General features: G+C 35.6%; 1 protein-coding gene across 3 annotated transcripts in view; it reads right to left on the reverse strand.

Moving 5' to 3' along the window:
• Window positions 1–14,712, reverse strand: part of STRN (striatin) — a 106,603-nt gene that overhangs the window by 28,365 nt on the left and 63,526 nt on the right. For all 3 annotated transcript variants that reach the window (XM_048843683.2, XM_048843684.2, XM_048843685.2), the window contains exons 6-8: window positions 11,195–11,330; window positions 7,861–7,996; window positions 1,027–1,137 (exon numbers count right to left, since the gene is read on the reverse strand). In XM_048843683.2, the coding sequence (XP_048699640.2) occupies window positions 1,027–1,137; window positions 7,861–7,996; window positions 11,195–11,330 (383 nt within the window). The remainder of the gene's footprint in view (window positions 1–1,026; window positions 1,138–7,860; window positions 7,997–11,194; window positions 11,331–14,712) is intronic.

The following is a 14,712-nucleotide window of genomic DNA, read 5'->3' on the forward strand; positions in this document are numbered from 1 at the left end:
ATGTAGAGGAGACGGCATCTTTTTGTATGATTTTGTAAACATGCTGGAAGTGACAGTTCCTTTAAAATTAATAAGCATCTTCCCACAAAGGGAGGAGTAATGAAACATATCCTTCACATTTCCCCCTGAATTAGGTGTATCATTTTTAAATTTCAACTATTTCCACAAGAGTTCTCAACACAGTTTTATGTTTGAAATAGTTATGATTTCCATTTTAAACATTTAACTTGACTCTGAAAGGTATATAAATACTTATTTTATTTAACAACACAGGTTTCACATAATGGATTTGTGTTTCAGGAGATATAACAGAGAAAGGTATGATGAACAGGGCTAGAAATTGTATTTCAGATACCTATCACAGCTGTTTGCTTGGAATCCAAATAACACCTATGACAAATATAAATTCCACAGGTAAAATGGTAGTTGATAAATAAGAACTGACTTAGAGGTTGTCAATAGGATTTATTTTCCATTTCGAGCCCTGCATAAGGAATTATGAGGACAGCGTGACTTGCATGTTGTGAATATTAAGTACAAACAGGGGTAGAAATTAACTTGTTTCTCCCTCTGTCAGCTAACAGATACTAAAGAGTTGTTTGTTTGTTTTATTTACTAAACTCCAAAACAGGTCTTATAAAACTGGCATGTTTTCAAATAAGAGAGTTCTGAAATTTTCTCAATTAAAATATACAGTTTAATAAAGTCTCAAAACAATGCATTTAAATTTCATATGTCTATATCTCACCACTGGTTGCTACATAGCCCATGTCCAGCATAATCACTTTGAATTTATCCAACACTAAACTGGTAAAAGTTATATCCCAGTCAGCATCTTCCTACTTTCTCAGGCAACTGGATTGACTATCATTAATTTCAACCCCTGAGCACTGGTGAACAGGAAAGCAGTCAGGAGTGGCAAAGTAAAAGAGTAAGTAGTTTTAGGAAAACATTGAAAGAAAGATAGAATTAGGGGTGTGAAAGAGGTGGGGCTTATGATTTTAAGGTGCAATGTTTTCCACTTACTCTTCACCCCCTTTTTTCCCTTGCGCTCCTTTTTGTATTGTTCCTTGAGTTTGGTTATTACTCCCTGGTCCACATTCCAGGCTTCAGGCATGAGACACTGGTCTTCCTTTTCTAAATAAAGTAAAACAAATGAAACATCCTTTTTCAATAATATGTCACTAAATAGTTTTCACTGAAGGAGGTAGCAGCTGGTGTCAATCTTATTTATACCTTGTATTAAAAATACACAAATAGCACCGTGGTGGCAAATTCTGCGAGACTGCATTCTCACCCCTATTTTCACTTGCTCAGAATTTCTTAAAAAATCATTTTGTGAAGTTTCAAATGCTTAATCTCTGAACCCAATTAGTGATCGTTCATAGAACAATGTTTTTTGATGTCATTTTTTGTTTTGTTTTTCCTCTTCTAACAAGCAGGTAATACTTTTACTGCTTTAATTATTTTTCCAGAGAAACAATTATATCCACAAATACATATTACATTACTAATCTAACCTAGCACTTACAGCATGGATGCAGCATGTCTGGAGTTTACTTAGTCATATCCTATAATTTATACAAAAAAAGTATGTTTAAATTAAAGAGGGTTTTGTAACAGTTTACTTTACATTTCACCAGGGTTTTTACAAATAATTTTAGACATCAAAAGTACATTCAATTTAACAAGAGGCTGGAAAAATTTGAGATATCACAGTCAGACAAAGGAAGCAGCACATCTATTGTTGGAAGCCTGCATTTTATACCTAAACTCAACTGAACTTCTGCCATACTTTCAGTTAAGTCACTGATTCTCAGTTTCCCCTGTTGTACAACAGGAAAAACAACACTTACCCACTTTTGTAATCTCTTCTGAGATCCTCTAATGAAAGGTGATATGTAGGTACAAATATTAAAGACATTTATACAGCATACCAGAAGACTATATTTAGGCAGTTTACTATAACATACAACTCAGAGGTGAATAATACCGTTTATGATTTATGTATTTTTACATTACAACTCTAGGTTTTCTTTTAAAAAAATGCATTAAATTAAGGCTTTATTTTCCTCATTCAAATTTATCATGTTTCATCAATATTTAATATAAAGTTTATTCCTTAAGCCTAAAACTGGTAAAGTGTTCCTTCCTTTTAAAAAATTTAAAAAGTGGTGAATTATTCTCCTGATGGTTCAGAACAGATCATTTGGCTATGATTGATCTGTCATTTAAAGGGCTCTTCAGGGACTATTCAAAACCCATCTGAAAAGTATTTTCTTGTGCATACAGTGATAACTTATCTAGTTGCAAAATCTAACATTTAAATGAATAAAAATACTCAAGACCTTTCATGCTATGATTCAGTCAATAAGTTTATGAGCATCTCAGTACAAAACTGTGGAAAGCAGGATTTTCAATTGAATGCAGACCACTTGATCTACAGCTATAATAGAACACAAAACTGTATCCCCTCAAAGATCTAGATTCAACTGACAAAAGCCAACCTACTCAAAAGTTAAGTGACTTTTTTTTCTCAGTTAAGGTGTGAAATGAAAAAGGCACATCCCAAAATTAGAAATTCAATCTCAGATTTTTGTCAGTTAAAACAAACTATTAAAAAAGTTTGCCCATTTTCTGTTTTAATTTTTGCATTAAGCATAGTACCTAATTGATGGTCATTATAGTTTATGGTGTATTATTAAAATATTAGAAGCATGACAAATAAAAAAATGAGGCCCCTAACAGGGAAGTAATGTAAGGAATGAATGATTACTGAAAGAAAATAAATGGTTCCTCACTCCTTTGGAAAGCGTAGTCTACGTTCTGCAGACACCACTCCAGACTATTCAGAAGTAATGCTGATAGCTGTATTCAGCTCTCTTTGGCCAACAAAATGATAGGTACAATACAACATGAAGGTAAGCAATGTCTGAGGCTGATAATCTAAAATCAGTGGTTCTCAACCTTTCCAGGCTACTGTACAGACATGCCAAACCCATGAAAAAATGCAGAAATTGGGCTTGTCTTTGACTTAATTGGTTTGTGAGTTGCTTGTTGGCTAGTTTTTGGCTTGTAGGGTGTTGCTTTGTTGCTTTTTTTTTTGACCAGCTCCTGGCAAGCAGCGGCAAGAGGAGGCAAGCAGGGGCAAGGGGAGGAGAGAGTCAGGGGTGCACAGCAGGACCACCACAGTCCCAGACTGCACGCCAGGGGGATCTAGTCACATAGAGCGTTGGGGTTCTTAGGGACTGGCTTGTTTTGGCCTCCTTTTGAAATGGATTTAGCTTGATTTTTGGCTTATTGGGAAAGTTGGGTGCTTATTTACCACGTGAAAGTTGGTAACTGCCACTGTACCCCTTTCAGGAATCTGATTGGTCTTATGTATCTCAAGTTCCACCTCAATTAAAAACTACCTGCTTACAAAATGAGACATAAGAATTAGGGCTGTCAAGCAATTAAACAAAATCAATCGCAATGATCGCAATTAATCACACGATTAAACAATAATAGAATACCGTTTATATCAATATTTTTGGATGTTCTTCACATTTTCAAATATATTGATTTCAATTACAACACAGAATACAAAGCGTACCGTGCTCACTTAATATTTATTTTTTATTATAAATATTTGCACTGTAAAAATAAAATAGTATTAAGTTAACTGAAAAATACAAGTACTGTAGTGCAATCTCTTTATCATGAAAGTTGAACTTATAGAGTTATGTAAAAAAAAAACTGCATTCAAAAATAAAACAATGTAAAATTTCAGAGCCTACAAGTCCATTCAGTCCTACTTCTTGTTCAGCCAATTGCTCAGACAAACAAGTTTGTTTACATCTGCAGGAGATAACGCTGTCTGCTTCTTGTTTGCAATGTCACCTGAAAGGGAGAACAGGCGTTCGCATGACACTGTGGTAGCCAGCATTGTAAGATATTTACATGCTAGATTTGCTAAAGATTATATGACCCTTCATGCTTCAACCATCATTCCAGAGGACATATGTCCATGCTGAGGATGGGTTCTGCTCGATAACGATCCAAAGCAGTGCAGACCAAGGCATGTTCATTTTCATCATCTGAGTCAGATGTCACCAGCAGAAGGTTGATTTTCTTTTTTGGTGGTTAGGGTTCTGTAGTTTCCACTTCGGAGTGTTGCTCTTTTAAGACGCCTGAAAGCATGCTCCACACCCCATCCCTCTCAGATTTTGGAAGGCACTTCAGATTCTTAAATCTTGGGTCGAGTGCAGTAGCTATCTTTAGAAATCTCATATTGGTACCGTCTTTGTGTTCTGTCAAATCTGCACTGAAAGGGTTCTTAAAACGAACAACATGCTGGGTCATCATCCGAGACTACTATAACATGAAATATATGGCAGAATGTAGGTAAAACACAGAGCAGGAGACATACAGTTCTCCCCCAAGGAGTTCAGTCACAAATTTAATTAACGCTTTTTTTTTTAAACGAGCGTCATCAGCAAGGTTGCATGTCCTCTGGAAATGGTGGCCAAAGCATGAAGGGACATACAAATGTTTAGCATACCTGAGACATAAATACCTTGCAATGCCAGCTACAAAAGTGCCATGCAAATGTCTGTTCTCACTTTCAGGTGACATTGTAAATAAGAAGCGGGCAGCATTATCTCCCGTAAATGTAAACAAACTTGTTTCTCTTAGTGATTGGCTGCACAAGAAGTAGGACTCAGTGGACTTGTAGGCTCTAAAGTTCTACATTGTTTTGTTATGGAGTGCAGTTATGAAACCAAAAAAAAAAAATCTACATTTGTAAGTTCTGCTTTCATGATAAAGAGATTGCACTATGATACTTGTATGAGGTAAATTGAAAAATACTATTTTTTTTGTCATTTTTATAGTGCAAATATTTTTAAGAAAAACAATATAAAGTGAGCACTGTACACTTTTGTATTCTGTGTCGTAACTGAGATCAATACATTTGAAAATGTAGAAAAACATCCAAAATATTTAATAAATTTCAATTGGTATTCTATTGTTTAACAGTGCAATTAACTGCGATTAATTTTTTTAATCATAATTAATTTTTTCAGTTAATCGCGTGAGTTAACTGTGATTAATCGACAGCCCTAATAAGAATACAAAAGTGAGTTAGCACACTATTACTGAAAAATTGCTTACTTTCTCATTTTTACCATATAATTATAAAATAAAACAGGACACCCCCACCCGGTTGAGAAACACTGATATAGCATATACAGTAGCATAAACAAGTCATTGTCTTTATGAAATTTTAGTTTGTACTGACTTCGGTAGTGCTTTTAGCCCATTGTAAAATTATCTAGATGAGTTGACGTACCCCCTGGAAGACATCTGCATACCCTCAGGGGTACATGTACCCCTGGTGGAGAACCACTGATATAAATGGTTTCTTCACATCAACATGAGGTGAAGACATTAACACATCCATGGAAGAAGTATTTATAAATTCTAATAAACTGGAGAAGACTAACACATTGGACTTGGATAGAATTACGATACAAAAAACAGTGATCAAAGAGGCGTTACTTCCATGGATGACAGACTAATTCAGAAAACAAATAGTTGTGCTAAGAATTAATTATTTTTGGAACATCTTTGAAAATGGAGAAATATCAATAGTTAAAAAAAGTTCCTAGGGAAGAGGCTAAATTATTATGGGCCATCGATGGGTTAAGTCCTTTTGACCCATGTACAGAAGATCTACTCTATGTGTGGATCTTTTCCACATATATTGTGAGGGAGGGGAGAAGGAGGGTGTATCAGTTTCTCCACCGCAGATTTTTCCCCAGTTTCCACAAGTCTGGTGATTTGCTGGAGGTAGAAGTTAAGAAACAATCCCCTCATCAGCACTGGAGACATCCCCAGAAGTGTAATACAGAGGTAGCATAAAAATGGATCATGAAATATAAGCAGCATTACATTTAAGGGCAGGGCAGGGTAGTTTTGTTTGTGGACAACAGGCCACCATTTCTGAAATCAGAAGAGAAGTTTTAGCTGATCATGCTTTTCTTCCCCAGATTTGACATAGAATTTCTGCTCTCCTTTGGGAAAAAAAGGTTTAGAAATATGCAGGATATAGATGCCACAGTTGTCAGCAAACAACTTCAGACATTAATATTCTATGGCATGCCTATGATAATACACACTTACATACTTCCTGCATGTACCATACATCATATTTAATCCATTTTACAAAGTGGACTTTGAACTAGTATGTAAATGCTTTCTAGTTTAGAAATCATAGATCTGATCAACTCTAAAGGCTCTCAGAAGTAGTCAGTCATGGCATTCCATTGTACCTGTTTAATAAATTACTATTAAAAATATTCAGGAAAACTTTATTGTAAAAAATATACTGTTCAAAGCTAGAAAGCAATTTTTAAACAACTTTACCATCTGTTTCCCCCTACTTCCAATATATTAAGTTATAAGACATTATTACATTTAATTTTTAATTTAATTTAAATCAAATAAGTGTCTTAAATGAATTGATAAAGAATTTATAATGACATAGTGTGGCAGCTTATGACAACAGACTATTATAACTATAATTACAAGATGTGATATAAAGAACTGAAAACCTCCTTTGGATCCAGTTTTACAAGGATTGAAAACATACAACTATAATAAAGGAAATTATAACTTTCCATAACATTTCTATTTTTTTTGGAAAGTAAATCTTTTGTAAATCTGTACTGAGCTGTCATCAATGTTAGTAAGAATTTATTTAACACCTTAGATTACATAGGACTGCTTACTGACAAACTCACCCTATTCACATTTCAGCAGCACAAGTGTTAGATACAGTATGCTCAGAAAGCAGAAAAGATGAAAGGTTTAATTATAAAAAAAGCAAATACCAGTATGCCTTTCAAGAACTATTTTTGGGGAAGAATCATTGGCCTTTTAATAACTTAAGGGAATTCTTGTAGCTGTATTTAAAGTAAGTACTTAGGCTTCAATCCCAGGCCCAGTGATTTCAGTACATTGAGGGTTACTGCAAGCCCAAAGCTCAAGTAAAGCTTTCTTCTTCCCTGTAACCAGTTCATGAGTGGTGAGAGAATTAGAGATATGCATTGGGCTATGAGGGGGGCTTAGGGAGCTCATGACCTCCCACCAGCAGAGTTAACTGCAGCCTCTCAACCTTTTATATACTGGGCCAAATATCCTCAGAATCTATCAGCTTGGCATGCAGCTAGTTTACGTAATATGCTGGGGCTTAAATAATCAATTCTTCAAAGTAAACTAGGTTCTGATAATCTGGCTGCAAGACGTTAACTTGAACCACATATTACTAGACAATAGTTTATGAAGTTCCCTAACTAAACAGGATTTAAATATATGCCTGCTATCTTTTTCAAAGGGATTTGAGCAATAGAATAGACCAAACTGCTCAAATTGCTGCCATTTGAATGGAAAAAAAATAATTAAACCTTTATGACTCATACTGCTTTCTGGATTAAAGTGGGAGGAAGGGAAGAAGATTAAAAACCTCTCATATTCACATTCACAATCTGACAAATCAACGGTTTATAGAGCTTCTATAGTTTGGATAGATAGAAAAGATACTGGAACTCTACAGAGATTATTTAAACTATATATATTTGCATTATTACTTAAAATAAACAACTGAACAAAAATGTGAATGTCTTAAGAATCTGTGCATAAAGCTGCATACAGAAAAGTAACAATATCTCAGTCTCCCAGTAACAGGATCTCAGTCTACCACCAAAGGATTTACAGTAGGGCTCCTTTAAAGATGTAGCGATCTTGGCAAAATACTGTTCAGTTTTTGTGCTTAATCTATTTTCTGTTTTTCTGGTGTGATCCATTAAGCTCCCTTACCCCAGTCAGTTCCATCTCCTGAACTTCTAGATTCTCCGTCTCCTTCATCTGATCCAACCAAGAAGTCAAACTCTTTCAAAGCTTCTTCTGTATCTCTGTCTTCACTGCTATCAGACACCACTCTTCTCCTCACCATCTAAATAAAAAGAAAAAAAAGCTAAATTAAACTAAAAATACAACTTTGTATTTTTAGCAGTACTATTTGCTTTCACACGTGGAACTAACAAAGTTAGAACAGAGGCAGGAAAAAATTAAACATAAGGTTCCTCTATTTTAGCGGCGGGGGCAGGGAGGAAACAGGACAAAGTAAACACATTTGATTTATTCAAACAGTAAATCTAAAGGAAAGTCCTGTCTAAAACAACAATCTTCCTCACCCTAAAGCAGTCAATACACAACCTTAGCACAGTAAGGGCTATACTGGTAATTTACCAGGGATAGTCTACAAGTGTGACAGTCTGTATTCTTATGTTCACCCTTTTTACAAAACTGATTTGTTCAGAATCATCTTTGCTGGGCAAAATGGTGGTGACCTTGCCTATTTGCTGCACATTTTACCACCACCATCTATGCTTTTGTCACTTCTAAATTGTATTTTCTTTGGTCACTTTAACACCATCTCAGTAATTTGTTAAAAAACAAAAAGTTCTAAGCTACACTAATTCATACTATACTTGTCAACTGAAATTTAATTTTTCCTACAACAAAAGCAGATTGTCTAGGTTAAAGTCATTTAATTAACCAGTGACATAGGTTTGTTATTGGTTTCAGAGTAGCAGCTGTGTTAGTCTGTATTCAGAAAAAGAAAAGGAGTACTTGTGGCACCTTGTTACTGTAAATTATAATGGTGTCTATTTCAATGAAAAACTGCTTTTGAGCAGTACTTATTTCACTTAGGCCTGATCGATACTAAAAAATTAGGTTGGCATAACTACATGAAAAATCCACACCACTGAGTGGCATAGTTAAGCTGATCTAAGCAGTAGTACAATGATACTCAATAGGCAGCCTCCGAGCCAAATGTGTTCCACCAAGGCTTCCTGTGTGGTCTACCAGATCCCCTTAAAAAAATGTTTATAATTAAATTCACGAATAGTGATGTGCTGCCTACCATTTGCCTATGACTTTCTATCTGCCAGAGATAAAAACAAAGATGACATTGTGAACCATGTGAAGCAAGTTTCCCTACCTAATTTTATGGCAGTGGAAAGACTGGAGATAAATTACAAGGATTGTCTGTCAGTACTGCTTTATGATTTTAAAAATGCCAAATACACATCTCTTAAAGAGGCTGAATCAAGCGATTTAAATGACACTGCCCAGCTATCACTGTTAGATTTTATGATGGTGAAATTTTCAAGGAAGAATTTTTGTGCTTAATACCATTAGAAACATACACCCAGGAGAGATCATTTTTGCAAAGGTAAAAGGCTTATTGAAAAAAATTTTTTAGATCTGCAGAAAGTAAATTTGCTTGTTACAGACGGCAGTCCCTCGATGACAGAGAAAGAAAGGGCATTTATTTGTACTTCCAAAGTCAATCACCATTGTACCATCAAACAACTAACTGTTCCGTTATTTTAAAATTATATTTAAATACCACTGATTAGACAAACATGATTTATTAGGACAACATTTTCAGACATTTTCATTTGATCAATTGTAACCTTACCATACATTGTATACTCAAAGGGAAGTTTAGTCATTGTGTAGTAGTAGGATTTTATGTTTGTATTTTATATAATTTAGAATGAAGGATGAAGAATAATAATGTAGCATGTATTAAATATGTTGGTGTATGATTTGATCATATCCTGCCAGCCAACCTTTTTGAATAGCAGAAAGAAATGGCCGAATGGGCCACTGGTAAAGATACATCAGCCAGAATCTGTCTGTGCTGATTTCAAGGCAGTGACAGACCTTTGAGGGTCACCAATTTGTAATAGATTTAGCACTTTAAAATAAGCAAAAGAATGCCATGATTGTTTTCTTTTGCATTGCAACTTGATGTTCCTGTTCAAAATGTTCTGTGTAAATTAATTTTGTTTTGTGTGTGAATAAGGAATGTGTGTGTTAAGAGATAAGTGTAAAGGCCATCACCGAACCAGATGGTCTAGGGAGGAACCGTAGACAGACGCAAGGGCGCCAAGAGGCTGCAACATGCCCCTATTTAAATGTCAGAGGAGAGCAGATTAACGACTCTAAAAATGAGACAGGCACCTATCAATGGGGACAAGATAGCTGTAATCACAACCAGCATGGAATAACTTCCTGAGGAACTTAATAAAAGAAAACAAGCACTCGTCAAACAACAATTGATTACATGATGGTGCAAAACTCATTAGTCCCAATGAAGGAAAATCACTATATAAACAGGGTGCCTTGCCATGAAACTTTGGGTTCGTCCTGCTAAGACTTCCCCGGAGCATCGTTTTGTGACCAACGGAACCCGGCTCCTCCCTACTGGTGATCAACCTAGCTGGCCAATAGATTGATCCAGACTGGTAACTATAACATCGACTGGTGGGACAGTGTGTGTTTGTGTGTGTGGTGTGATTGAATGTATATGCCAATTGTTGTATCTTCAATAAACATGGTGTATTGCCTTTTCCCCTGAAAAAGTTCCCGCGTGCTTCTTGTAAGCATAACAATTTGACAAAACAAAACGGGATTGGGTTAAATAATAGGGTTGGGTTTATTCATATATTACAGGTACATTTACTTTAAAATTCTCTACAAGCTGCTTAAAAATGAAATGTAATAAGTTTTGGGAAACTGAAAAAAGCATTTTCCTCAAATTAGTTTAAAAATTTTAAGCAAATATTTCACATCAAATGGATTTCTGATTTAGAATTACAGATTATACTTCTCAACACCAAAAGAAGGCAGAAGATTGAATTAGAAGGTGTGTGGTTCCTAAAAAATAAAATTGATCAGTTGCTCATTAAAAATAATTAGGTTCACAAACTTCTGGATTCAAACAGAGCAGGTGGTGGCAGGAGGTTTGGTTTTTTTTAAATAAAACTAACAGAATAGACCAAAGAAGAGTAAAAAATAACATTTGGGGATAATTTTCAGGCTCCAAGTAGGCACGCTTACTTTGTGCACACAAATTCAGAAGTACATATCTTACGCTTCCAATCTTGCACACCCAACTAGGCAGATATACATTTAGTCATATATGGGGTGTGTTTAATAATTTGCATGGGGCACACGCGGATGCACCTGTATAAGGGACACAGAATCAGCCTGTTTACTTTTCCTTAACCTCACACTTTCCTTTTACTTTTCTGTTCACCACAAGTTTTTCAACAATGAGATTTTTTTGACCCACCGTTGAGGTATCAATCATTGTTTTCTCTCTTCTTTCAATATCTTCATCCTCATCTTCATCACTGAAATCTGAAGCTGCATTTTCAAGAAATTTGAAGGTCTCTAGCAGAGAGGCAGAGTCTGTCAATTCTGGTTTCCTGGATAAAAAACATATTTTGAATAAAGAAGAGCAAAAACAACAAAAAAAATTTGCATTCACCAATCTGGTTGTTTTGTTCTGTAATGACCAATGCTCTGCAAGATAAAAATAAGTCAGTTGGTAAAATTGGACAATGATTATATGTAATTATATTTGTGGGCAAACAATATAATATTAATGATGGGTCCTTTTTTCTCTCTCTCTCTCTTTTTTTTTTTTTTAAAAACACCCTGTAATTATTTCTTGCTCAGCTGCAATTCCCAACTTAGCTGCTTCAATTTTCTGAAGTATTTTAGAACAGTTTCCAGCTGGGCCCACATCACAAAACACCACCACAACTGGCACCCTTCTTGGCAGTTGCAGTAGAGAGCAAAAGGACTGAATGAGCCAAGACAACCAAGCTAGCTTTCAAGCATTCACAGGGGCACAGTAATCTGACAGAGCAGAATATGACTTCACTGCTGCCTGTGATGCCCCCCATCTTGCTGGGAAATAGAATGCTCCAGACCCATCAATCACGCACCTTTGATGAGTACTAAATTTGCTACTGTAAAACAGTTCAATGAGGGGAAAAAATCCGTTTAAGACTAAATTAAGTACTAGGGGTTCTAAAGAGCAGTTAACATTTAATAAAATATAATTTTGCTAACATTACTTTTGTCAATTCTGGCAGAAATCCAGAAAATGTCTCTGGAACAGGAAGAGTTGGTATGTCAATAACGGTTAAGAGAAAGAATCCAAGCTAGACCTTGTGACCATTAATCAAGGTAATGTTGATGAACATACAGTACAGTAAAAGAGATCCTAAGAATAAACACAATTAGTGAATCAGTACTTCAAACTCCTAGGATGAATAAGAATCCATAAAACTAAATCAGCCTAACACTACTCACAATGGGACAGAACTCTGAACAAAGATTCTGGTAGGAAAGCTAAATACAGATGGAAACAAGTGGAAAAAACTCCAAACCCCAGAGGTACACAGATAAATGAAGCTTCACCTTGCAGACATGTTTTCTCTGCCTTGTGCTCTGGTAAACATTTGGCAAACATTAACTCCTAATGCTTTTACTTGTGATATTCTTGCCATTTGGCAAATCACATAAATATCTAATATTTTTACTTGCTATTACAAGTGATGTCTAAAAATGCTGTTAGCTGAAAAATATGAGAGAAAACTTATCCATTTTTTAGTTTATATTGTGCATTTGACAGCACTTCGTGTAAAGTCAGTTTCAAGGTTTACCCTGTTTAGTCAGCTTCCTTTACGGTTCACAAAGCAACAGGAAAGTGAAAATCATTAAAAATTATGAGTATGTGATTTGAAGAAAACCGGCAGGACCACTCAAGGATAAGAGTAGTAACTAAAATTACTTTTAACTCAATAAAAATCAAATAGATTTTAACTTTACATTACCAATTATTCTAGAATACCAAAAGAAAAAGCTTTAAATAGTTGAAAGTGAAACCTGTGGTTGAAAGTTGGTCGATGTGTGAAGCGTAATCTTGATAATGATAAAAGGCTAAACAGCAGGATAATGACAGAAGCAGCCTTAGGGAGGGGGAAAAACAGGACTCAGCTGAGGGCACCCCTCCCTATAGCACCTTTACGGGGAAATTCCTAGCACACACATTGAGGGCAAGAGGACCGGGTGGTACAATATGCTTTTTTAATGATTTCAGATTTGGGAAATATCTGAACTCACTCCTTTTTGGAATAAAGAGCATAATTACCCTCACAGAACTCCCAATCCTCTTTGAGATAATGTAGAGCATACACCCCTGCCCCTAATTCTGTTCTATGAGAAGTACTCCAGAGATATCATTTAAAGCTCTCACTGATATGACTGGTCTGACCATACCAACTTCAATTCCTGCCCTGAACTGTTGTTCCAGCAAAAATTTTGGCTTGGAAGCCAGTTGGTCAAAACCTTAAAACATAAGGCACTAGTCCAAAATGTATAATGTTCATTTGGCTTTCAAGGTCTAAAATTTAGGAGCTGGTTCAAATACAGTAAACTGTAAAACACGGGGCACTAAAGTTTAACTCACTGTTTTTAATGATGATGCCACTAAGAGCATATTGAATTTTCTTTGCTGCTTCTAACATGACCCATAATATTTTATAATTTAAAATTAAATTATTGAAATTAGATAATATTATATTGAAGACAGTTACTGTCTTTATGACACTTCAGATCTTTTAATTACTGGGGCCTTCCTCCCACCTTGAATCTTTCAGTTGCTGTGCCCTCCCTCCCACAAGGAAAGAGGTTAGTTCCTTCTCAGAGACTCTTGTCAGTGACTAATAGTATCAAAGACCAAAGACAGGTAGTCTTAAATAAAAGCAGACTTTATTGCTATATTACAGAAACAGAGAAAATTCACAAAATAAAATAGTTAAATACAGGCTCAACTTAGACTAAAAAATGTTTAATCAGGCCAATACAGAAAAAGTCTGTGTCTGAACCACAGTTTCGAAGGCCTAATCTAGAGCACCAGAAAGGCTTAACATGACCAGGGTAGAGAGAGGGGTGGGAGAGTGTGTTTTAGCAAAATCCCCTCTCCTACTTACAGGAAATACAGCTTTTTGTTCTCCCCAAGGCCTGCTTTGGGCCTCATATATATGTTACATCACTTTCCTAAGCTAGTTTTTGTTGACTCCTTCTCTCTTCCTACCAACAAAATCTGTTCAAATGTGAGGCCATAGTATCTTTAAGAACTCCCTTCTCATGGTATGAAAGTTCTTTCAAGCCTGCCAAAATCTTAGTTGAGCTGTGTCTCAGACGGAGTACAGAAAACACATGCATACATATCAATTAGCTTATTCTTTTCTATGACTAATGACTCTAAACGTTTTGAAGAATTTTCATTACCATGCAGAGAGCCAGGCCCTTTATAATGCAGTATAACTGAAAATATGGAAATACATGTCACCAAATAAAACTGTAGAACTGCTTTAATATAATTTTTACCTTGTGTATAAATTTATGACAGTCTGTCACAGTCTCTTTGAAACTTCCAATGAATTAACACACTATACAAGAAACAATGCAATACAAACTAAAAGTAGGAAGTAATACTTACAAAATGGTTTGGATGTAAACTGCAAGTTTACTGACTGAAGCAGCTTTCAGCCCATATAATTATGTCCCAACAAATGTACATGAAAAGATAAGGCTGCTTGACTAGCCAGATCACTATACCACTCCACAAACAATTTTTGTAAAAAATAATTGGGGTAACATTTAAAAGTTATTTCTCTATTCATCTCTCTCCTCTTCTCTGCTTCCCTCTCCCCTATTTATTAACTTTTTTTTGGTCTCTTCCTCTTCACTCCAGAAGTGCCTTGTATGAGGTTTCCAAAAACAAGGTACTGG

This window comes from Caretta caretta, chromosome 3 (assembly GCF_965140235.1).
Source record: "Caretta caretta isolate rCarCar2 chromosome 3, rCarCar1.hap1, whole genome shotgun sequence".
Lineage (NCBI taxonomy): Eukaryota > Metazoa > Chordata > Testudines > Cheloniidae > Caretta > Caretta caretta.